Source organism: Mustelus asterias, chromosome 16 (assembly GCF_964213995.1).
Source record: "Mustelus asterias chromosome 16, sMusAst1.hap1.1, whole genome shotgun sequence".
Lineage (NCBI taxonomy): Eukaryota > Metazoa > Chordata > Chondrichthyes > Carcharhiniformes > Triakidae > Mustelus > Mustelus asterias.
In genome coordinates, this window is record NC_135816.1 from 12999513 (window position 1) to 13026373 (window position 26861).

The 26861-nt window shown below is 47.1% G+C and overlaps 1 protein-coding gene across 1 annotated transcript in view; it reads right to left on the reverse strand.

The window, feature by feature from the left end:
- Positions 1–26861, reverse strand: part of flt4 (fms related receptor tyrosine kinase 4) — a 374492-nt gene that overhangs the window by 82067 nt on the left and 265564 nt on the right. Inside the window, exon 4 of the mRNA XM_078231815.1 lies at positions 11494–11759. Coding sequence (XP_078087941.1) covers positions 11494–11759 — 266 coding nt within the window. The remainder of the gene's footprint in view (positions 1–11493; positions 11760–26861) is intronic.

A 26861-nucleotide genomic window follows, 5' to 3' on the forward strand; every position in this document is an offset into this window, starting at 1 on the left:
CAGATCTGGCATCATCAGTAAGGAGAGAAAAGAGCTGATGTTTCGAGTCCAGATGACCCTTTGTCAAATATATATATATTATATAACTGATATATATACATTAACATATAGTACATACATATTTTTTTAATACCTTGGTTCTGAAGAAGTCATCCAGCAGAAATACTAATCATACTTTGCTCTCTCCATGAACGCTGCCTGTCCTGCTGATGTTTCTGGTCCTTTTTTCAGACTTTCAACATCTGCAGCACAGCAATGTCAGAGACGGAGCAGAGGGATGATGGGAACGTAATCCAATTAGCGGGATATGACGAGTGCTCTTTCCCAGGGATCTGTACTGGGGCCTCAGCGTTTAACCACATGTGTATTTCACTATGTATATGTGTATTTAATTTAATATATATATTTATATATTATTACGAAGGCTGCTCGCCACCACCTTCTGAAGGGCAATTAGAGGTGGGCAAAGAATGTACGGTGGCACAGTGGTTAGCACTGCTGCCTCACAATACTAGGGTCCTGGGTTCAATTCCGGCTTTGGGTCACTGTCTGGAGTTTGCACATTCTCCCCGTGTCTGCGTGGGTTTCCCTCCGGGTGCTCCGGTTTCCTCCCACAGTCCAAGGATGTGCAGGTTAGGTTGATTGGCCATGCTAAATTGAATCTAGTGTCAGCGTAAATGTGTGGGGTTATGGGGATAGGGCCTGGGTGGGATTGTGGTTGGTGCAGACTCGATGGGCCGAATGGCCTCCTTCTGCACTGTAGGGATTCTAAGATTCTATGTAATCGTAGCTAGCGAAGCCCGCATCCCTTGGCTGAATAAAAAACAATGTGAGAGTGAGCTGTGCGTTCAAGTTTATATAATTATGATAAATTAAGAGGCATTATAAATTGGGAAATTGAGAGCAGAAAGTTCCAAAGGAACATTGATTGATTAAACGAGTGGGCAAAATGGTGGCAGATGGAGTTCAATGTGAGGTCATCTACTTTGGACCCAAGAAAGAGAGGTTAGAATATTTTGTAAACGGATAGCAACTGGAAGCTGTGAAGGAGATTTGGGCGTCATATTCGCAATCGCTAAAACCTGGTGCATTGATATAAAATGTATTCAAAAAGACGAATAAAATGTTGGTCTTTATCACAAGAAGGCTGGAATATATGTGGTAGAAGTGATGCTACAGTTGTGACAAAACTTGTGTCAAAGCCCATCTGCGTCCAACTCTGGAAACCAGGGGCCCTATTTTACCACTTTCATTCTATGTGCTGGGTAGACTTGAAACTGGGAATGTTTCAGATCCGATTTTTAGACCCGTTTTCAGGCACCCCCACACGCACTCTGCCTGAAAAAATAGCAGCGATTCTGAATCGCGCTGCAGAAGTCTGTGGGTGGGGATTAACACGCCCGAAACATTGCAGCTCCGATCGGCACCTCCAACTGCGCATGCACAGAAAAAAAAGATAGAGAAACGCTCCCCTGTCACATTGCTCCTGGGCCGGATAATGCCTCCCCCCAGCCTCACATATATTGCCCACCCCCACAAGATAACTGAACCCCTTATCCCGCCATCCCCCCGCCACCCGGACCAATCGCAGGCCCCTCCCCCCCCTTCATCCCCACCAATCAGGCGCAGAGTGGCAGCGGACTCCCCCTTCCCTCCCACTGATCACACGCAGAGTGGCAGCGGACCCCCCTTCCCTCCCACCAATCACACGCAGAGGGGCAGTGGACTCCCCTTCCTTCCCACCCATGACACGCAGAGTGCCAGTGGACCCTTCCTGCCCCCATGCCCCTGCCACCCTAGCCCCCCCTCACACCCCCCCCCCCCCCGTTTCCCCCCCCCCCCCCCACCGGAGAGACATCTGTCCCGCCTCCTTCCCCACCAGGGAGCCATCTGACCTGCCTCCCTCCCTCCCCCCCTCAACCGATCTGAGTCAGAGAACCGCCAGAAGCTCAGAATGTACCTCCTCAGAAGCTGGAGCACCCGAATCGGACCTTTACGGGCCATGTCTATTTTGCGCCGAATCTGGACGGGCAAACGCGGTAGTAAAGGGGGAAGTGCTGGTAAGTTTGGGCATGCGGCCCATTAAGTCAATTTAAATGCATGCAAATACATTTAAATTGACGTTGCACCTGTTTTGGGTGCAGTCCCGACAGTGGACATTTTCGGCTCTTGGTGAAGGGGGAACGGGCACGGTTCGCGCTACTTGCCCCAAAAACGGGCGCAACCTATGGTAAGATCGGGCCCCAGATCGCAGGACAGATGTATTGGTCTTGGAGGGAGTGCAGTGAAGGTTCACCAGGCTGACAGCTTGGCTCAGAGGATTCAGTTATGAAGAGAGGTTTCTAAAAATTGGCTTGTACTCCTGTCAGCTGAGAAAGTTGAGGGGTGATCTAAATATGGGCTGGGATTCTCCCAAAAAAATTCCAAGTCTTGGTTTTTTTAGCGCAATTTCAAGAATGAATCTCCCACATCATAGAGTACCTCAGTGGGATTCACTCTGGAAATCTGGGAGTGCGGCCTATTCCCGCCTGAGAGACCGGCAGCATAGCACTGAGCGGCCACTGCGCATGCGACGATCTGTCAGCGCTGAGATTGGTGCATGGGCAGTGGCCCCACATTGCTGGCCTCCTGATCGCAGGCCAGCCCCACAACCCCCCCATTGCTGGCCTCACAGAGCCCCCAATACCCCGATGGCTGGCCTCCTGAGCCAGCTTTTATGTTCTCCTGCATTCCCCCCCACCAGCCACTAGCCCTGATCAACCCAACCCGCCCCCCCAACTGTCCCGACCCCCACCCCGTCAGCCACACCCCACCCCGGCAGCTCCGACCAGCCCCCCTCCCCCCCCCCCCACCCCGACCCCACCCGGATGGCCAGCCCCAATTGCCATTCTCCCTTCCTCTCCTGCAATCCCAGAGCAGAGTGGCTGCGGAACCCCCCACCCCACCGAATTCCCCCCATCAGGCCTCACCTGTCTGGCCCCACCCCCTTGGCACTGCCCGATGTTTAGTGAGCAATGCCAAGGTGCCTGGCAGGCAGTGCCAGTTTGCCTTGGGCAGCGCCAGGGTACCACGCTGGCACTGCCAGGCTGCACTGCTCAACGAGCACCCCCCTTTAACCCCAACATCCTGTGTGAGGGCGGCACGGTAGCACAGTGGTTAGCACTGCTGCTTCACAGCGCCAGGGACCTGGGTTCGATTCCCGGCTCGGGTCACTGTCTGTGTGGAGTTTGCACATTCTCCTCGTGTCTGCGTGGGTTTCCTCCGGTTGCTCCGGTTTCCTCCCACAGTCCAAAGATGTGCGGGTTAGGTTGATTGGCCATGCTAAAATTGCCCTTACTGTGTCCTGGGATGCGTAGGTTAGAGGGATTAGTGGGTAAATATGTAGGGATATGGGAGTAGGGCCTGGGTGGGATTGTGGTCAGTGCAGACTCGATGGGCCGAATGGCCTCTTTCTGTGCTGTCGGGTTTCTAAGATTTCTAATGGCTTCTCTTAATTCCAGCGATGTTGGACCACCTGTTCCCTGTTAGTGGGGAGCAATTGTAAACCCAACTGGAGTGAACTGGCGGCAGGTGGGAGATGTTAGCGGGTCCGGAGACTTCAGTCCCGGACCAACTAATGAAATTTGAATCCGGATTTCCATATCGAAATCAGCGCAGAGCTGATTATCCTGGAATCGTAGCCGCAGAGACGCATGGAGGCCATGGTGCCCAATGGGAAGCCCGCGTAAAATGGCCCCCGCTGATGTCTCCCAGCCCATTGCACTGCTGTGAGGATCGTCCCCCAGATCTCAGGACAGATGTATTAGTCTTGGAGGGAGTCAAGTGAAGGTTCACCAGGCTGACAGTTGGGCTCAGAGGGTTCAGTTATGAAGAAAGGTGGGTGCCATGGTAGGGCGGCACAGTGGACCACTGGTTAGCACTGCAGCCTCACAGTGCCAGGAAACTGGGTTCAATTCCTGGCTTTGGTCACTGTGTGGAGTTTGCATGTTCTCCCCGTGGTCTGCGTGGGTTTCCTCTGGGTGCTCCGGTTTCCTCCCACACTCCAAAGACATGCTGGTTTGGCGGATTGGCCATGCTAAATTCTCCCTCAGTGCACCTGGACAGACGCCGGAGTGTGGCGACTAGGGGATTTTCACAGTAACTTCATTGCAGTGTTAATGTAAGCCTATTTGTGACTAATAAATAAACTTTAAGGTTTCTAAAAATTGGCTTGTACTCCTGTAACTTGAGAAAATTGAGAATTGATCTCAGGTGTTTAAAATTATTGATAGGGGGAGAGAGAAACTATTACCTCTGGGGGGAGAGTCCAGGACACGGGATGGGGAGGGGGACATAATGGGCAGACAAGCTTCTGACCTCAACGTCCTGTCATCTCCAAGACTACCTACTTTCATCTCTGCAATATCACTCTGCTTCGCCCAATCTCAGTTCATCTGTTTATATTCATTACCCCTGCACTCAGCTAGTCCAGCACACTCCTGGATGGTCTATCCTTTGGAAGCTTGAGGTCATCCAAAACTCTGCTAACCCGTGTCCTAACTCGCAGGTGGTCCCGATCGCCCTGTGCTCGCTGACCCCATTGGATCTTGGTCAAGCAACATTTGGAAATGAAAATCCTCACCCTTGTTTTCAGATCTCCTCATGGCCCTGCTCCTCCCTGTCTCTGTAATCTCCTCATGGCCCTGCTCCTCCCTGTCTCTGTAATCTCCCCATGGCCCTGCCCCTCCCTGTCTCTGTAATCTCCCCATGGCCCTGCCCCTCCCTGTCTCTGTAATCTCCCCATGGCCCTGCCCCTCCCTGTCTCTGTAATCTCCCCATGGCTCTGCCCCTCCCTGTCTCTGTAATCTCCCCATGGCCCTGCCCCTCCCTGTCTCTGTAATCTCCCCATGGCCCTGCTCCTCCCTGTCTCTGTAATCTCCCCATGGCCCTGCCCCTCCCTGTCTCTGTAATCTCCCCATGGCCCTGCCCCTCCATGTCTCTGTAATCTCCCCATGGCCCTGCCCCTCCCTGTCTCTGTAATCTCCCCATGGCCCTGCCCCTCCCTGTCTCTGTAATCTCCCCCAAACCTGAAACCCTCCGAGATGTCTACGCTCCCCTCATTCTGGCCTCTTGTGCATTCCCAATCAGAATTCCTCCACCTTTAGTGGCCGTGCCTTCAGTTGCCGAGGCCCCAAAACTCTGGGATTCCCTCCCAACACCTCTCTGTCTCTCCACCACGCCTCCCTCATTTCAGATACTCCTTCAAACCCATCTCTTTGACCGAGCTTTTGATCACCTGTGCTGATATCTTCTTACGTTCCTCAGTGTCGTACTTTGTTTTATAATGGTGCTGTGAAGGACGCTGGGACGTGTGATTCTGTTAACGGTGCTAGATAAATAGCAGCTGGTGTTGTTGCTATAACTTTAAAATTGGAGCCAGGCCCTTCAAATGTGAAATTAGAATCTTAGAATCCCTACAGTGCAGAAGGAGGCCATTCGGCCCATCGAGTCTGCACCAACCACAATCCCACCCAGACCCTATCTCCCATAACCCCATGCATTTACCCTAGCTAGTCCCCCTGACACTAAGGGGCAATTTAGCATGGCCAATCAACCTAACCTGCACATCTTTGGCGTGTGGGAGGAAACCGGAGCACCCGGAGGAAACCCATGCAGACACGGGGAGAATGTGCAAACTCCACACAAGCCCGTTAAGAAGCGTGATATCTCATAGAATCCCTACCGTACAGAAGGAGGCCATTCGGCCCATCGAGTCTGTACCAACCACAATCCCACCCAGGCCCTATTCCTCCAACCCGACACATTTACCCTGCTAATTCCCCTGACACTAAGGGGCAATTTAGCATGGCCAATCAATTTAACCCACACATCTTTGGACAGTGGGAGGAAACCGGAGCACCCGGAGGAAACCCACACATACACTGGGAGAACGTGCGAACTCCACACAGACAGTGATCCAAGGTCGGAATTGAACCTGGGAACCTGGCGCTCTGAGGCAACAGTGCTAACCACTGTGCCACCCTGTGCCGCCCCATATATCTCACAGAGAGTAATGGAAATCAAGAACTCTAACCCCCAAAACATTGTGGATGCTGGGACAAAGAATGATATTGATAGATCATTTCGAGTATCATGTAGCAAAGATGGGTAAATAGGGAGTGAAGCCATAATCTGACTGAATGTAGGAAGAAGTTCAAAAGTCTTATTCTTGTTCCCGCAAACATCATTTTGAAATAAGGAGCAGTTTTTGCCCGTCTTGGATTTATTTGGGATGTCTCAAAATTATTTGGTGGATGCTCCTTACTGCTCGGGGGCAGAGAGTGTGCAAGTTAAAACTTACTGGGTTCGACAATGAAGGATGGAGCTTGTCTGTTCTCGGGGCGTGTTCATTTTTCACACTTACAGAGCGACACCTGTTTCCTGTTTATTCAGAAGGAGATTATTTTTTGATATAAATGTATTAAAAAAAAATTGGCCTTAAAATTAGGGCCGGTTATTAAAGAAACAGCAAGTCTCTGCTGGTATCTGGAAAGTTAAACAAGCTGATGGCAGGACTCCAGATTAAAACTCGGGCCTGTAACTCGCTCCCATGAATTATTACCGGTCTGGAGATGGAGAATAATGTTCACTCCCGCAGGATAAATACAGGATAAAACAGAGGGAGAAAGTCCTTTTGTCAAAAGTCTCACCGGCAGAGGGGTCACGGGCAGATTAATTAATGACCAATAAGGCTATTCAGCCCATCTTAATCATTCGCATAGAGAGACACCAATGCTGCCCTCATCCTCCTGGCCACTTCAGTATTTACACATTCCCGAAAAGATTCCAGCGTTTTAAGTTGGAAGGACTTAGGTTCAAATCCCACTACAGGGGCATGTAAACCAGGCTGGCATTCCCAGCAAAATAAGAAATGTGAGCTGCACTATCAGAGGGAAAGTACTAATGGAGTGCCACACTGTCGTGGGTGCGATTTATGAGATGAAGCGTTCGAAACCACGGCTGTCCTTTCAGGGCAGATTTAAAAGATCCAATGGCACAACTTGGAAGAAGAGCAGGGTTGCTGTAGCCTATGTTTATCTCTTAGCCAACATCATCATTAATGCCAATTATCTGGTCATTGTCACAATGCTGTTTGTGGGAACTTGATATACAAGCTACCTTCTGTATTTGCACATGAATAGTGAATGCAATCCACAGTCAATTATTATCTGGTCATGCACTATGAAATATTTCTGAGAATGTGCCAAGATGCTGCAGTCTTATCAATGGGTGGCAGAGTGGTTAGCACCGCTGCCTCACTTCGCCAGGGACCTGGGTTCAATTCCGGCCTCGGTTGACTGTGTGGAGTTTGCACATTCTCCCCGTGTCTGCGTGAGTTTCCTCCGGGTGCTCCGGTTTCCTCCCACAGTCCAAAGGTGTGTGGGTTTTGTTGAGTGGCCATGTTAAATTGCCCCATAGTGTCAGGGGGATTAGCAGGGTAAATATGTGGGGTCAAGAGGATAGGGCCTGGGTGGGATTGTGGTCTGTGCTGACTCGATGGGCTGAATGACCTCCTTCTGCACTGTAGGGATTCTATGATTCCATGGTTCAATGAAAATATAATCGCATATTACTTTATCTCTGAGGATCCCACTGTTGCAATTCTCTGAGAGTCTGTACTGGTCATTCATAAATTAGTCCATGAACTCACCCAGCTTTTGCCGCCTCTTATTAAATTTTGTTTGTTCAATTATCAAATTTTTTCGAAGACTGAAGTATGAATTGAATGACTGGAAGACGCCCTATTATGAGTTTGAGCCTCATCGACATTCTGTCTTGTGACAACATCATTTGCCATAGCCCCTTCTGTGTGGAGCACAGTATTGGCCTAATCCTTCTGGTCTTTTCGATGTAAATCAGAAGCTGTTCTGTATTTGGAGAATCTCCTCACCCAGCTTCACATATTTCATAGCAGCAGGAACGGAGAATCCCAGCCGCGGGGGAGGTTGGAAAATCCGGCCTGGTTGTTTTTAGGGTTCACCTTTAAAAAAGCTACCATAGATTGCTATTCATGAGAAAGAATCTTGTTTAGTTACAGATCTATATACTTCTCAGTAATGTTACACCAGGCTGCTTCTCAACAGACCGCAATCTCTTAACAACGTGACAGTGCATCACACTTACATCAGTAGTTACATCAATATCTGGTGCTCCTGATGTTAATCCTTCACTCTACAATGGGAGACGGACAGATTGTTCTCTTCGGAACCGAAAAGGTTAAGAGGTGATTGAATCAAGGTTTTCAAGATGAAAATGGGGAAACTATTCCCTCTGGTGATTATTATAGGTCAAAGGTTCAAAATCATTGCAAAAAGAAAGTGGATATGAGGAGAATTATTTTCCACTCAGTGTTGGCAGGATCTGGAATAACGTAGCTGGAAAAGTGCTGGAAGCCAACTCCATAAATAACTTTAAAAGGGGGTTGGACAGGAACTTGATAATGAGGAACTTACATATTTACATTGTTTCATGGCTAATGGCTATGGTCAAAAAACAGAGATGTGGGTCTAAACCGTTCGCTTAAAGGACCAGCACAGACACAATGGGCCAAAGAGCCTTGTTCTGTACTCCAGGTGTAAATTTCTATAACTCAAGGAAAATAAGCTGGGTTATGACCCACAAGAGACTCTCGGCCTGGTGTTTGTTTCGAGATTGTTGCTGGGCTTAATTCCTAACAAGGGAGCACCCCATCCCCATCAAAACAAAGAACAAAGAACAAAGAACAATACAGCACAGGAACAGGCCCTTCGGCCCTCCAAGCCCGCGCCGCTCCCCGGTCCAGGATTGAATCCTGAATCCAGGATCCCCGCCCAATTTTCCAGCCTATCTACATACCAATATCCTATCCACCGAGCTGTCCCTCACAGCTACAATGCTTTGTTCATTACAACCTATTAACTCACCCCCACCCCCCCATTCCAGACCATGTGATCTCCAGGGAGAGGCGAAAACCCAGAGTGAAAAACCCCAGGGCCAATATGGGGAAAAATAAAAATCTGGGAAATTCCTCTCCGACCCCCTGAGGCGATCGAAACGAGTCCAGGAGATCACAATGGCCCTGATCGGAAAATGCTTCCCAACCCTAGTCATTTCCACTTCCACGAACACCATATGAATTCCCTGCCCCCGAGACAGGTTCCCAACTATCCGCAGTCTCGCTCTGTACTGGCACCAGCAAGATGATCATACAATGAAGCCTTGAAACGAGAAACAAGGAACAATTAGCCCGCGCCGCTCCCTGGTCCAAACTAGACCACTCTTTTGTATCCCTCCATTCCCACTCCGTTCATATAGCTGTCTAGATAAGTCTTAAACGTTCCCAGTGTGTCCGCCTCCACCACCTTGCCCGGCAACACATTCCAGGCCCCCACGACCCTCTGTGTGAAATATGTCCTTCTGATATCTGTGTTAAACCTCCCCCCCTTCACCTTGAACCTATGACCCCTCGTGAACGTCACCACCGACCCGGGGAAAAGCTTCCCACCGTTCACCCTATCCATGCCTTTCATAATTTTATACACCTCTATTAAGTCTCCCCTCATCCTCCGTCTTTCCAAGGAGAACAACCCCAGTTTCCCCAATCTCTCCTCATAACCAAGCCCCTCCATACCAGGCAAAAACAGTCTTTATGGAAGCCAGGTTCAGCAATATTAATGCCTATGGATGATTAGTTTATTTATTGGTGTCACAAGTCAGCTTACATTAACACTGCAATGAAGTAACTGTGAAAATCCCCTAGTCGCCACACTCCGGCAGCTGTTTGGGTACACTGAGGGAGAATTTAGCATGGCCAATCCACCTAACCAGCACATCTTTCGGACTGTGGGAGGAAACACACGGAGACACGGGGAGAACGTGCAGACTCGGCACAGACAGTGACCCAAACCGGGACTTGAACCTGAGTCCCTGGTGCTGTGAGGCAGCAGTGCTAACCACTGTGCCACCGTGCCACCCTTTAATTCAGAATATTTGTAAATTTCAACGTTTTGCCTCATACTTTATATACAGGGGGGGCCCAAAGCTGGGATTCCCACAAAGCATGTTACAGGGGCACAGTTTAAAATGAAAAGAAAAATCCATGATTCAAATGGTTTGGTGATGATGTTAGATTTTCTGTGAAATTCCATCGGGGGTAGGAGAGAACATATTACACGGACTTTGTTAACTCCAAGTCCTGTCTCTGACTCCAATTACTTGGTGACAGCAATGGCTCTAAATTCTTTCAGTGAGACTGAATCAGATCTCGTTTGTGTATCTAAAGCACCCAATTCCTGTTTTATTCAGGATGGCTGATAAATAGCTAGGCCCCAAAATTGGTTGGGTGACTTTAGGCACAGAATGTTGGTTCCCAATATTGGCCTTATTTAGCCCTGTTTTACACCCTGAATATAGACACAATAAGCTCCAATTTGTATTTATTTGCTTCTTGACAACAGTAGGTGTGGAACAGCACAGTAATAATTGCCACCTCACAGTAATAATCAGGTAATATCGACATACATTAGCAATTGGGTATGACTACACTGGATAGTAATAGTCCGCAGCAGCTTTACCGTCACTGAATTCCCCGCCAGCCTGGGGTTTAACATCAAGGCAAAATACTGCGGACGCTGGAATCTGAAACAGAAAACAGAAAATGCTGGAAAAACTCAGCAGGCCTGACAGCATCTGTGGAGAGAGCTCTGATGACGGGTCATCCAGACTTGAAACGTTGGCGCTATTCTCTCTCCACAGCTGCTGTGAGACCTGCTGTGATTTTCCAGAACTTTCTGTTTTTGTTTGAGGTTCATCATTGGTCAGAAACTTAACAGCACCAGTTATGTAGCTACAACAGCAAGTTAGGGGCTAGGAATTCTGCATCAAGTAACTCACCTCCTGACTCCACATGCCTATCCACAAGGCACAAATCAGGAGTGAAATGCCCTCCACAGGCCCATATCAACTCCAACAACATCCACATGCTTGACACCATCCAGGACAAAGCAGTTCACTTCATTAGGATCCTATCCATAACATTAAACATTCACTCCCTCCATCACCGATGCACAGTGGAGGTAAGTGTGCACTATTTACAAGTTGCATCACAGAAACTATGCAAGGCTCCTTCAACAGCACCTTCAAAACCTGCGACCTCTACCACCTCAAAGGACAAGGGCAGCAAATGCATGGTAACACCACCACTTGCAAGATCCCCTTCAAGCCACATACCATCCTGACTTGGAAATATATCGCCGTTCCTTCACCGTCACGGAGTCAGATTTCTTGAATTGCCTCCCTAACAGCACCGTGAGTGTACCTACAGCACATGGACTGCAGCAGTTCAAGAAGGTGGCTCACACTATCTTCTCAAGGGCAATTAGGGATGGGCAATAAGTGCTGGAATTCAGAATAATGCCCAACATCGATGGACGAAGAAAATGAAAATCTCCCATTAATAATTATCCATTATCTTACCTTTTACAAAGACGTATATACTGGTCGCTGTAACTCCATCAACAATTGATTCACTGAAATGATAGAAACAGCGGTAATAGCCTGTGTCATTAGCTCTGGCTCCTATTAATGTGAACGTTTTGCAGTACTGGTCTTCCTCCGATCCGTCACACTCCCTTATGTTCACAATCCTGCCCCCAGCCTCCTCCGACTTGTACGATGCTGATTTTGTGCTGTCTTCAACTGCAAATTTCCCGGGCCAGCTCCAGCCCAGAGGCCTCTGTCCTCTGAAACACAGAATAGAGAAAAGGCACCATGATTAATTCGCCTTCACCTTCTGATCCTACTCACTTTTATTCGCATCTGGTATCATGGGCGGAATTTGTCCAAAAAGATTCTGTGAAAACAGGAGTCCTCCGGTCTTTTGGGTGAGTTCGACACTGTCATGTGAATGTACCTTTAAGAAAGTTTTTTTTTACAGCTTCCGTGATGTCATTGGGGGTGGAGCTAAGCTGTGTCAGTCAGGTGACAGGGGTTTTCTCCTTTGGGCTTTTAGTTTTGTTCTCGGAAGCAGTTTAGCAACAAGCTAAGAAGCAGTCTCTTTCTCTCCCTGTCTTTATTCCTCTTTGTTTAGTTCTGCCTTAAAGAAGCTGTGTCTTGGGAAACAGATTCGACTACTACCTCTCCTGACTTTCGTCACAAGGGATTTTCAGCATTCAACCCAGGAGGCTGGATTCCTGTAACAAGTGGCATTAACCTATGCTGTATTGTGTTTATTTGGAGGGTTTTGTGTATTGGATGTTGGCTTTGGTTGGAACACATTAGCGATATTCCTTAAGAGTTGTACATTATCGTGGTTGTTGTGTTTCTTGTTTGTAATTGTTAAAAGTTCTTGCTAAGTGTCTTACTACACATGTCAACAATATCTCTAATTAAACTTTGTTGTTGATAAAAGCTCCTCATGGGTCAGTTCAATCACACCTGGAGTGAAGCCTCTCACGCTCACCCCAGCCAAATTCAACGTAAAACGTTACAGGTCAGGTGAGCTTCATAGAACACCTTGAAGTATCCAACCTGACTTGTAACAGGCACTGCAATCTTCTGCACTGGGAGCTCTGTGCCGGTGGGGGGAGAGGGGGTAGATGTGGGGGGGTTGGGCAGGGACTAAGTATGCCAGTTAAGCCGGCTTCAGAGTACTCGGGCGCCATGGTGCAGGGCATTCCAATCTCCTAGTGAACCTGGAGACCTCCTCCCACAACCCCCTTCAGACCACCCATCCTCCCCCAAATCAGCAGCATTGTTACCCCCACACTAACACGGGTTGTCAGCATCGGGGTATCAGGACTTTCCCAATGAGTCCCCTGTCGGACCCCTGACATTCCCCCCTCCCATCACGACCCCCTCCAAGACACAAACCTGCGCACCCCCCGCATGCCCCCCCTTGCAGAGCACCCCCATGTGTACGACCACCCCTTTTGCAGAGCTCCACCCTTGCACAGCTACCCCCTTGAGTAGACCACCCCCCCGCATAAGTGGGTCATTGTGCATAGCCCCCCCGCCCCCCAGTCATAGCCCCTCCCTCAAAGGCCCACACCCACTCAGGGCCCACACCACTTAGGCCCCACTCATTTGGCATTGCCACTAGTGATGCCCAACTGGGCACAGCCATGGTGCCAGGTGGGCATTGTCTGATGGGCACTGCCCAGCCAAGCCCCTGAGCACCCCGGGGCTTCAATGGCTTTCGATCACTCTGGCGTGGCCAAAGTGCCTGTTCCCTGCTAATGAAGAGCAGCGGTGATGCTCGCTGGCGGGGGGTTTTGGGGGGGGTGGGGGGGTGGGGAGAGGAGGCGAGGTCAGAAGCAGCCGGAAAGATTGCACCCCATGGGTGTGATTATCCAACCATGCTGTACCTGACGCAGATCACACTAATCCCAGAAAATAATGTGCAGGCCTAAAAATGCTGGGTCAATATTTATCCTGGATCAATATTTATCCTGGGTCAATCTAAGCAGAGAGTGGGAATAAACAGGTCCTTTTCAGAGTGGCAGGCAGTGACTAGTGGGGTACCGTCGGGTTCAGTGCTGGGGTCCCAGCTATTCACAATGTACATGAATGATTTGGACGAAGGAATTGAATGCAATATCTCCAAATTTGCAGATGACACTAAGCTGGGTGGCAGTGTGTGCTGTGAGGAGGATGCTAAGAGGCTGCAGGGTGACTTGGACAGGCTGGCAAAATGGGCAAATACTTGACAAATGCAATATAACGTGGATAAATGTGGGGTTATCCACTTTGGTGGCAAAAACAGGAAGGGAGATAACCTGGTTGTCATGGTTGAACAGTCAATGAACGTTGGCATGCAGGTAGAGCAGGTGGTGAGGAAAGCTAATGGCATGCTGGCCTTCATAGCAAGAGGATTTGAGTATAGGAGTAAGTATTTCTTGCTGCAGTTATACAGGGCTTTCGTAAGGCCACACCTTGAGTACTGTGTGCAGTTTTGGTCTCCTAGTCTGAGGAAGGACATTCTTGCTATTGAGGGAGTCCAGCGAAGGTTCACCAGACTGATTTCCAGAATGGCAAGGCTGACATATGAAGAGAGACTGGATCGACTAGGCTTGTACTCACTGGAATTTAGAAGAATGAGAGGGAATCTCATAGAAACGTAGAAAATCCAGATGGGACTGGACAGGCGAGATGCAGGAAGAATGTTTCTGATGTTGGGGAAGTCCAGAACTAGGGGTTACAGTCTACGAATAAGAGGTAAGCCATTCAGGACTGAGATGAGGAAGAACTTCTTCACTCAGAGAGTTGTGAACCTGTGGAATTCTCTACCACAGAAAGCTGTTGGGGCCAGTTCATTAGATATGTTCAAGAGGGAGCTGGACATGGTGCTTGTGGCTAAAGGGATCAAGGGATATGGAGCAAAAGCAGGAGTGGGATACTGAGAGTGCATGATTAACCATGATCATATTGAATGGTGGCTCAAAGGGCCGAATGGCCTCCTCCTGCACCTGTTTTCTATGTTTCTATGTTTGTATCAATATTTATCCTTCATCAATATTTACTCCTGATCAATATTTATCCTGGATCAATATTTATTCTGGGTCAATATTTATCCTGGATCAATATTTATCCTGTATCAATATTTACTCTGGTCAATATATATCTTGGATCAATATGTATCCTGGGTCAATATTTATTCTGGATCAATATTTACTCTGGAACAATATTTATCCTGGATCAATAATTACTCTGGAACAATATTTATCCTGGATCAATATTTATCCTGGATCAATATTTACCCTGGATCAATATTTACTCTTGATCAATATTAAAGCTGGATCGATATTTACCCTGGATCAATATTTATCCTGGATCAATATTTACCCTGGATCAATATTTATCCTGGATCAATATTTACCCTGGATCAATATTTATTCTTGATCAATCTTAAAGCTGGATCAATATTTACCCTGGATCAACATTTATCCTGGATCAATATTTACCCTGGATCAACATTTATTCTGGGTCAATATTTATCCTGGATCAATATTCATTGTGGATCAATATTTACTCTGGATCAATATTTACTCTGGATCAGTATTTACTTTGGATCAATATTTATCCTGGATCAATATGTATTCTGCATCAATATTTATATTGGATCAATATTTATCATGAATCAATATTTATCATGGACCAACATTTACTTTGGATCAATATTTACACTGGGTCAATATTTACTCTAGATGAATATTAAAGCTGGGTCATTATTTATGCTGGATCAATATTTATCCAGGATCAATATTTACTCTGGGTCAATATTTATCCTGGATCAATATTTATCCTGGATCAATATTAACTCTGGATCAATATTTATCCAGGATCAATATTTACTCTGGGTCAATATTTACTCTGGGTCAATATTTATCCTGGGTCAATATTTACTCTGGGTCAATATTTATCCTGGGTCAATATTTACTCTGGATCAATGTTTATCCTGGGTCAATATTTATCCTGGATCAATGTTTATCCTGGGTCAATATTTATCCTGGATCAATATTTACTCTGGATCCGTGTTTATCCTGGGTCAATATTTATTCTGGATCAATATTTACTCTGGATCAATATTTACACTGGGTCAATATTTATTCTGAATCAATATTTACTCTGGGTCAATATTTATTCTGGATCAATATTTACTCTGGATCAATATTTATCCTGGATCAATATTTACTCCTGATCCATATTTATCCTGGATCAATATTTATTCTGGATCCATATTTATCCTGGATCAATATTTACTCTGGAACAATATTTGTCCTGGATCAATATTTACTCTGGATCAATATTTATCCAGGATCAGTATTTATCCTGGATCTATATTTATCCTGGGTCAATAATTACTCTGGATCGATATTTATCCTGGATCGATATTTATCCTGGATCGATATTTATCCTGGATCAATATTTATCCAGGGTCAATATTTATCCTGAAATTAGCAGCATTGAAAACAGATTATTTGGCGATCATTGCATTGTTTGTGGAATCTTGCAGTGCGCAAGTTGGCTATCACATTTTCCAACATTACAACCGTGACTAGATTGAAAAAATGTTTGAATGGTTGTGCAGTGCATTGGGACATTGTTGCTGTCACACTGTGAGTTCTTTCTGTTTCCCATTGTCATCACTTTCTAAGCTGGAGAGCAGCCAAGTAGAATGAGAGAGCGTTGGACAGCTCTGCTCCCTAGCAGCAGTCAGGGTTCAAGGTGAGGAAAGCAGCTCGTGGCTGGATCCATGTGGAACAAGCCTCTCTTGCTGTGTTCAGCTTGCTTAGCCTGAGGGTGGAGCTGCTAAAGAACTGGCTTTACGATGGGCTTCCACCTGATGAAAATTGTAAACTCACATGTGGCTGTCAGCCTGTCCACCTCATCTGTTGTACCTTTCTGAAACGGATGCCCACTCCAGTCAGATATATTCTTGGCAGTGTTAGCACATCATAAGCTGCAATGGCTCGGTTTGTATTGTCTTGAATTTAGAAGTTTATTGGGATGGTTAGAAATATAGGAACATATGAACATAGGAACAGGCCATTCGGCCCTTTGAACATGTTCCACCATTCAAATAGATCTATCTCAACACCATTTTTCCACACTATCCCCATGTCTCTAGATGCATTATTATCCAGAAATCTATCGATTTCTGTCTGGAACATGCTCAATGGCTGACAGAATTCCAAAGATTCACCACCCTCTGAGTGAAGAAATTCCCCCTCATCTCAGACTTAAATGGCCTGCCCCTCACTCTTTTTTATTCATTCATGAGACATGGGCGTCGCTGGCTGGCCAGCATTTATTGCCCATCCCTAGTTGCCCTTGGGGGGCAGTTGTGAGTCAATCACATTGCTGTGGGTCTGGAGTCACATGTAGGCCAGACCAGGCAAGGACGGCAGATTTCCTTCCCTAAAGGACATTAGTGAACCAGATGGGTTTTTCCGACAATCGGCAATGGTTTCATGGTCATCAGTAGACTCTTAATTCCAGATATTTTTTATTGAATTCAAATTCTACCAGCTGCTGTGGTGCGATTCGAACCTGGGTCCCCAGAACATTAGCTGAGTTCAATGCCATTAGGCCATCGCCTCCTGAGACTGTGTGCCCTGGTTCTGGGCTCAGCAGCCAGGGGGAAGCATCCCATCCACAAACACCCTGTAAGAATTTTTCTAAGGTTCAATGAGGTCAATGAAAGGAGAAGGGACAGGGGTAGATTCAATGAGAAACTATTTCCTCTGGGGATGAAGGAAGCAGCACAAATGGAGAAGAGCCTTAAAATTAGAACAAGGCTGTTCTGGGGTGACGTGAGGGTGCGGTAAAAATCGGGAATCCTATCCAACGAAAAACTGTGGAGGTCGGTGTTCAAATTAAAATTCTTAAACTGAGCCAAGGTGAGCAAATGGAATTAGAACAAAGAACAAAGAAGAACAAAGAACAGTACAGCACAGGAACAGGCCCTTCGGCCCACCAAGCCTGTGCCGACACATGATGCCTTTCTAAACTTTGCCTCTACACGGTCCATATCGCTCTATTCCCTGCCTATTCATGTATCTGTCAAGATGCCTTTTAAACGTTGCTGTTGTATCTGCTTCTACCACCTCCTCTGGCAGTGCATTCCAGGCACTTATCGCCCTCTGTGTAAAAAAACATGCCTCTCATGTCTCCTTTAAACTTTCCCCTTTTTACCTAAAACCTAAGTCCCCTAATAATTGACACTTATGCCCTGGAATTAGTTTACAAATCAGCCATGTTCTAATTGGAGGGTGGAACAGACTCAAGGGGCTGAATGGCCTCCTCTGCTCCTGTGACTTCTTGCCTCCAACTGCCCCTCTGCCTGGCTGCTCCCATTGGTCACCCAATCTAGCCGTACTCATGTTGCCCTACATTCGCAGCTGATTGGACTCCTGACCATCCATTATGTTGAACAGTCTTTCCCCACCACTGCCTGACATCTCCTAACATTTATAATTGGCAAACAGATGTTTTCAAAGAAGATTTTTCTTTTAAGGCACAATTTATTTAAACGTCACCTATAATGTTTCTCTCAGTTGAGAAGATTAATCTTTCCTCCTTGGAGACTTCAGGATAATCCTGGAGGATTGACAACATCAGCACCAAATCATGGGCAGGATTTTGTGGCCTCACTCGACGTGAGATTGGAAAATCCCGCCCGAGGTCAAAGGACATTTCCATTGTCCGTCCCTCGCTCGCTTCAATTGTGTGCTGGGTGGGGCGGTAGAATTCCGGTGCATCTGTCCGATGTGTGTGGGGAGGTTGAGCCATCCAGTCAGCCAGGGCCAAGGAAATTTGAGACTCCAATTCATCAATCCCCATGGGATGAAGGGCTGGAATTTTCTGGCTGTTCACGTCCCACTGTCACTGCAAGCGACAATGGAGAATTTGGCACTCAGCAAAATCTCCGTTCACTGCAGTGGGACTGGAGAATCCCGCTGGCGTGGATGGCTAGAAAATTCTGGCCAGCGAGTCTCCCAATATACCAGGGTACAATTCACACTCTGCCACCCCATTCTGAAATAGAATCCCCCCTTTAAAGTTTAAAAAAAGTTTATTTATTAGTCATAAGTAAGGCTTACATTAACACTGCAATGAAGCTACTGTGAAATTCCCCTAGTCACCACGTTGTGGCGCCTGTTCAGGTCAATGCACCTAACCAGCACTTCTTTCAGACTGTGGGAGGAAACCGGAGCACCCGGAGGAAACTCACGCAGACATGGGGAGAATGTGCAAACTCCACACAGACAGTGACCCAAGCCGGGAATCGAACCCAGGTCCCTGGCGCTGTGAGGCTGCAGTGCTAACCACTGTGCCAGCAGGCTGCCCCTTCCCCTGCCCCCTCTTTAACTGAATTCACTCCCCTTTTAAAAGCCAGCGCTGAGTCAGCCTCCAAAGCTGTTACTGGTAAGACATTCTGTACAAAGAGGAAAATAACTTGTATGTATACATCACCTTTCATGACCTCTGAACTTCCCAAAGTACTTCACAGTCAATGTAGTACGTTTGAAGTGTGGTCCCTGCTATAATGTCGGAAGAACCCTCTTGTGTAAAACATTTCCGCCGACCCCTCCCTCCCTGTGTTTGTTTGATGGTAATTATGAATTTGTGCCCTCCAGTTACTGACTCACCAACCGGTGGAAATAATTGCTGTGTATACTTTTGAATACCTCTACCCCAACTCTCTGCTTTAGCGAAAACAGCCTCTGTTCCTCCACTTCCGACTCTACTCCCGGACTCCAAGGAAAAGAAAGATCTGCGTTTCTACTTTTGAAGTGTAGCCACTGCTGTGATGTAGGGAAATGTGGCAATTTGATTTGATTTGATTTATTATTGTCACATGTATTAACATACAGTGAAAAGTATTGTTTCTTGCGCACTATACAGACAGAGCATACCGTTCATAGAGAAGGAAAGGAGAGAGTGCAGAATGTGATGTTACAGTCATAGCTAGGGTATAGAGAAAGATCAACTTAATGCAAGGTAGGTCCATTCAAAAGTGATGTTATTAATGACCAGATAATGGGGTTTTCTTGAATGATACTGATTGAGACATTTGAACATCTTAGACATTGCTGCCTTCTTATTTGTTTATATGCTATTAAATGTCCAACCGCTTCCCATTCTGAAAAGTTAATTTTATTTCTCTCTTCACAGAGGCTGCCTGATTTGCTCGGAATTTCCAACATTTCCTTTATTATTTGCCGTATTTCTATCCTTCCCTCGATCATAATTAAACTCTCTCATTCTTGGGCATCACGTTCTTATCTTCATTCTCCCCATCGACATCCAACCTGCCTACAAAGCAGTGCACAAGCTTCCATAGAAACATAGAAGCAGGAGTAGGCCATTCGGCCCTTCGAGCCTGCTCCATTATTCATCTTGGTCATCAAATTCAATATCCTGATCCTGCCTTCACCCCATATCCCTTAATTAAGAACAAAGAACAAAGGAAATTACACATGGGGACAGGCCCTGTGGCCCTCCAAGCCTGTACTGACCATGCTGCTCGACTGAACTGAAACCCCCTAAAAGAACAAAGAAAATAAATCCCTTTAGAAAATCTGCAGTCCATCTGGTGTTGAGACATGAATGGCTCCATTGCCCACTGGGAATGGTCGAAGGGAAGGGCATAAAATCCAAAAATTCAACCTCCCATCTCCAAGCTGCCACATTCATGGCCATTTAAATTTTACCACCCCAAATCAGGCTATGCCGAGGCTCCCACCAAAGGTAGGCTGGGGCCTAGTTTGTGCCTAGTGGTGTGCCCCAGGGATCAGTGTTGGGACCGCAATTGTTTACGATTTACATCGATGATTTGGAGGTGGGGACCAAGTGTAGTGTGTCAAAATTCGCAGATGACACCAAGATGGGTGGCAGAGCAAAGTGTGCAGAGGATGCTGAAAGTCTGCAAAGGGATATAGATAGTCTAAGTGAGTGGGTGAGGGTCTGGCAGATGGAGTACAATGTTGGTAAATGTGAGGTCATCCATTTTGGTAGGAATAACAGCAAAATGGACTATTATTTAAATGGTAAAAATTTGCAGCATGCTGCTGTGCAGAGGGACCTGGGTGTCCTTGTGCAGGAATCTCAAGGAATTGGTTTGCAGGTGCAGCAGGGAATTAAGAAGGCAAATGGAATTTTGTCCTTCATTGCTAGAGGGATGGAGTTTAAAAACAGCGAGGTTATGTTGCAGCTGTATAAGGTGCTGGTGAGGCCACACCTGGAGTACTGTGTACAGTTTTTGGTCTCCTTACTTGAGAAAGGATATACTGGCACTGGAGGGGGTGCAGAGGAGATTCACTAGGTCGATTCCGGAGTTGAGAGGGTTGGCTTATGAGGAGAGACTGAGTAGACTGGGGCTATACTCATTGGAATTCAGAAGAATGAGGGGTGATCTTATAGAAACATATAAGATTATGAAGGGAATAGATAAGATAGAAGCAGGGAAGTTGTTTCCACTGGCGGGTGAAACTAGAACTAGGGGGCATAGCCTCAAAATAAGGGGAAGCAGATTTAGGACTGAGTTGAGGAGGAACTTCTTCACACAAAGGGTTGTGAATCTGTGGAATTCCCTGCCCAGTGAAGCAGTTGAGGCTACCTCATTGAATGTTTTTAAGGCAAGGATAGATAAATTTTTGAACAGTAAAGGAATTAAGGGTTATGGTGATTGGGCAGGTAAGTGGAGCTGAGTCCACGAAAAGATCAGCCATGATCCTATTGAATGGTGGAGCAGGCTCGAGGGGCCAAATGGCCTACTCCTGCTCCTAGTTCCTACGTTCTTATGTTCTTAGTTAATCAAAAGTATTATCGACACAACAATGTAGAACTAGCCGAATGACACCAGTCCAGTGCTGTCAGCTCTCCCGACGTGAGAGGCACTGAGAGGCCACGGTAAGTATTAAAGATTTGTTCCTTTTGGAACAATTTGGGCTGTTGGGTTTTTGGCCAGAGAGACAGCCCAGAGATATTCAAGTGAGGCCCTGCAGTTTCGATCGTCCCAGCCTGGCTCTGTCTGTCAGCTGCTAACGTGATCCCCCTGCACCCTTCCTAACATCCTCTTTGGCCAGAGAACCACATCACACATTAAAGCTGACCTGATGAATCAGATGGTGTTCGAAGATTGAGGGCAGAATTTTACGTTCCCCGCAAGGCGAGTTCGAGGACAGGGGAGGGGGGTATAAAATTGAATGAATGGGATTCCCCCCAGCAACCCCCTCACCCAAACCCAGACACAATTTTATGCTTGGGCGGGCTGAGCTCCGCATGGGAAACCCACCCATTGACCTATTGAGGTGCTTCATGGCCACCGATGGGCTTTATCCACCCAGCCTCAATTGTTAGGCTGGCAGGAGCAGGAGCAAGTAGGGTGGGCAAGTGACGTTTAAACTTTTCCTCATCCTGGGTGGAAAGGGGGTTCACCTCACTCTGAAAGTCCCCCTCAGAGTTGGGGTGCCATTCCCCCCAGGACATTGGAGCTCTGGGATCCCCTTCCCCACCTCAATCTACACTATGATGCCACAATGCCCCCCTCCTCCCACTTTCTGACCTCACCAGACGTGGGGACCCTTAGGACTTACCTTTTCATAGGTCCCGGGACTTAGACCCAGGCAGAGCACTGCAGTACCGCTTCTGGCCACTGCAGTGATGTGCCTGGCCAGGATGAAGAGCTGTTGGCCAATCACCAAGGGCGGATGGAAATTCCACCCATTGACAATCAATGCTCGAGTGAGTGTTAATGGCGGTGAGAGTTGAAGAGTCGGCGGCTGTGCATTCGGCCAATTGCTCACCATGCTTAAAATTCTATCTAGTTTTGAATGCCCACTTTGGATGGATGGCAATGGGCAGAATGTGGAAGAGGTTGGAGGGTTGATTGATACGATAGGATTACAGGGAGACACTACTTAAATTGAGCCTTGTCTCATTGGAAGAGAGAAGGTTGGGATGTGACATGATTGCTTATTGGACTGTAAATAGACCAGATCGTTTGAATCGCTGCTTCCCATTGTCCAGAATAGCAGAACCCGAGAACATGTCTGAACGTAAAAAGATTAAATTCAAAACCAATCTGAGAGAACATGTAGCAAATGTCAATACTGGCTCCCTCGGGAGATATTGGGAGCAATCATAGAATCCCTACAGTGCAGAAGGAGGCCATTCGGCCCATCGAGTCTGCACCGACCACAATCCCACCCAGGCCCTACCCCCACTAATCCCTCTAACCTACACATCCCAGGACTCTAAGGGGCAATTTTTTAACCTGGCCAATCAACCTAACCTGCACATCTTTGGACTGTGGGAGGAAACCGGAGCACCCGGAGGAAACCCACGCAGACACGAGGAGAATGTGCAAACTCCACACAGACAGTGACCCGAGCCGGGAATCGAACCCGGGACCCTGGAGCTGTGAAGCAGCAGTGCTAACCACTGTGCTACCGTGCCGCCACAGACAGTATTGATCCATTCAAATACAAATCAGATAATATTTTGGAATCAGAACAAAAAATTCTGGAAATATTTGGCAGGTCTGTCACGACAGTGAAGAGAGAAACGGATTTAATTCTTCAGGTTGTGACCTTTCAGAATATTTTGTGATAGAGTTTATGAGTAATTTTGAGATATGACTTATGGCGATGTAGTGTGTTGGGAGAACTGATTGTGGTTCCCAAAGCTCTCCACAACTGGATGTTTTCCTCACCTCATGTCTGGGTTTGCCCTAGACTAATTAATAAAGATTAATCGTTACAATTAGTCAATACCTCCAATGATTGTTGTATCAGTTCATTACCAGGGCGGTAGAAGGTGAACTAAATTGGCAAGTCCTGTTGCAGCTTTATAGAACCTTAGTTAGGCCACATTTGGAATATAGTGTTCAATTCTGGTCGCCACACTACCAGAAGGATGTGGAGGCTTTGGAGAGGGTACAGAAAAGATTTACTAGGACGTTGCCTGTCAATAGCTATGAGGAGAGGTTGGAGAAACTTGGTTTGTTCTCATTGGAACAATGGAGGTTGAGGGGCGACCTGATAGAAGCCTACAAGATTTTGAGGGGCATGGACAGAGTGGGTAGTCAGAAGCTTTTTCCCAGGGTGGAAGAGTCAATTTCTAAGAGGCACAGGTTTAAGGTGCGAGGGGCAAAGTTTAAAGGAGATGTACGAAGCAAATTTTTTATACAGAGGGTGGTGGGTGCCTGGAACTCACTGCCGGGGGAGGCAGTGGAAGAAGATACAATAGTGGCTTTTAAGGGGCGTCTTGACAAATACATGAATAGGATGGGAATAGGGCGATATGGTCCCCGGAAGGGTAGTCAAGGGTAGTCAAGGGTTTTAGTTCAGACAGGCAGCATGGTCGGCGCAGGCTTGGAGGGCCTGTTGCTGTGCTGTCATTTTTCTTTGTTCTTAGATGGACCTTGGCATTTTAACATTCAGTTCTTCCTAAGTTCCTAAAGCTCACAAGAGATCCCAGCAATCTGGTGAAAGTGAATGAGAGATTTGTTAATGTACATGAACTTTCTCATAACCTTTGTTCAATGAAGCATTGCAGAAAGAAGCTGATGTGTACACGTGTCGCCAACTGAATGTTGATTCATTCGGATCCCCTTTCAAGTTATCAAAGAGGAAAAAGAGAACAATGCGGTCACCAGGAATTTAAATCTGAGGACGTCAGGTTTCCTTTTATCGATACGTAAAAAGGAAGAGATTTGCCTCAGTAAATGGGAATCCTTGAGGGGCAGAGACAGGATAAATCATGATGAAGAATAAGGAAATGACAAAGGCATTAAACAAATTCTGTCTTCATGGTCGAAGGCATTACGGGAAACGAGAAAGAGACAAGGGTCGAGGGAAAGGGAGAACTTTAAGGTTATTATCATTATTCATAAAGGCAGAGTAATTGGAGAAATTAAGATTTAAAGCCAACAACTCCCCTGGATTTGACGGCCGGTGGCACAGTTGTTCACACTGTTGCCTCACAGCAACATGTTCATGTTGGGTTCATGTCACATTATCTGTAACCCCCTACGACTTGCCTGGGCTTGCAAAATCTCACTAACTGTCCTGCCTGGAGACAATACACATCTCTTTAACCTGTGCTTAACGCTCTCTCCACTCACATTGTCTGTACCTTTAAGACTTGATTACCTGCAAAGACTCGCATTCCAACCGTTATTTTGTAAATTGAGTTTGTGTCTTTATATGCCCTGTTTGTGAACAGAACTCCCACTCACCTGACGAAGGGGCAGCGCTCCGAAAGCTAGTGGCTTTTGCTACCAAATAAACCTGTTGGACTTTAACCTGGTGTTGTGAGACTTCTTACTGTGTTTACCCCAGTCCAACGCCGGCATCTCCACATCATGCCTCACAGCGCCAGGGACTCGGGTTCGATTCCCGGCTTGGGTCACTGTCTGTGCGGAGTTTGTTCTGCGTGAGTTTCCTCCGGGTGCTCCGGTTTCCTCCCACAGTCCGAAAGACATGCTAGTTAGGCGCATCGGCCATTCTCCCTCAGTGTACCCGAAACAGACGCCGGAGTGTGGCGACTAGGGGATTTTCACAGTAACTTCATTGCAGTGTTAATGTCAGCCTACTTGTGACACTAATAAATAAACTTAGGGTTTAAAACATATAATGACTACGTTGGTTCCCAACTTCCAACATTCCCTCGATTCTCAAATGGTCCCGGTGGATTGTAAATGAGCAAATTCAGGAAAGGAGGGTGAGGGAAAACAGGGAACTAACTATAGACCAGTTGGTCTAAACCAGCAGCGGGGAAAATGCTAGAATCTGTTATTAAGGATGTGGTTACAGGGTCCTGAGAAAGTCACAGTTTGATTGAACAAAGTCATCAGGGATTTATGAAAGGGAATGGCTCCTGCCACCCCTATTACCCAAATGACCCTGAAAGCGTCACTCAAAGCACAACCCCCCACGGCACAAGACTCCCACCTCATGAAATAGCCGTCTTCAGGTGGCTGAAAGTTATTCAACCGCAGAGGGCATCACAGTTGGGCACAGTCCTGTCTACATGCACACATGCAGTCCAGTGGAGACCAGCTGATATTCTATCGCCTTCTACTTGTTCCTCAGTAATAAATCCAATGCACTATCTTGTGAAATTTGGAGAGATTTACAATATAAAGCACCATGCCATTCCAGATGTTATCCTTGTGGATATATCTGTATAACATCTGCTTTCACTTAGCAGCTGCGTGTACTACTGTACTTTTGCTCTCTTGATATTGTCCACAGGTTCTGAGTCAGTTGGGTTCTATTAAAGTAAAATCCTCTCTCTCATCCCTCAACCATTCTTCATGTTCATTCTCTCAGTTACAGAACTCCTACTGCCTTTAGAAGGAAACTCTCACTCCCTCATTCTTTTACCCGCTTTTGCAGATCACGCCCTGTGCGAATTCCCCACTTGTGTGAATCCCATACAAAAAACAGCCGCACCCTCACATGGGTTCCCCCTGTAACCCTCTCCCCTCGGCCCTCTGCCCACCATGTATCATCATGGCCAAGCTGCCTATCAGCCTGACAAACCGAAGACACAACTCTCACCACACTCTTCTAGAAACCACCAGTGCCAGCGAGAATGGAGAACTTGGCACTCAGCCAAATCTCCATTCAATGCAGCGGGACTGGAGAATCCCAGCCACAGGTGAGGTCGGAGAATCCAGCCCGAAATCCCCTGCTTCCTGCTCCAACCCATCTTATCATGGAATCAGAGATTATCATAGAATCTACAATGCAGAAGGAGGCCATTTGGCCCATCGAGTCTGCACCGACAACAATCCCACCCAGGATCCATCCCCGTAACCCCACACATTTACCCTCCTAATCCCCCTGACACTAAGGGGCAATTTAGCATGGCCAATCAACCTAACCCGCACATCTTTGCACTGTGGGAGGAAACCAGAGCACCCGGAGGAAACCCACGCAGACACGGGGAGAACGTGCAGACTCCACACTGACAGTGACTCAAGCCGGGAATCGAACCTGGGTCCCTGTGAAGCAGCAGTGTTAACCTATCTTGCTGAACAAATCTAAACTATGGAGTTGAGGCCCCTGATCAGCGAGCGGCCCCACCGACCAGCACCCACCCCCTCCCTCCCCACTGCAGACCCCACCTCCCCTTGGCACTGCCCTGAAGGCGTGAGGCTGATTACGTCGGCCGAACGGGACCAGTAATATTGGGAGAGGTGAGAAATCGGGCACGAGCCTGGTTTTTCGCCTCTTGCTCATATTTCCCACTCCGCTAAGCCACTTGATTAGCGCAGCTGGACAGAAATATCCCTCCTGCTGGCTTTCAAATTAGACAATTAAGCCTCC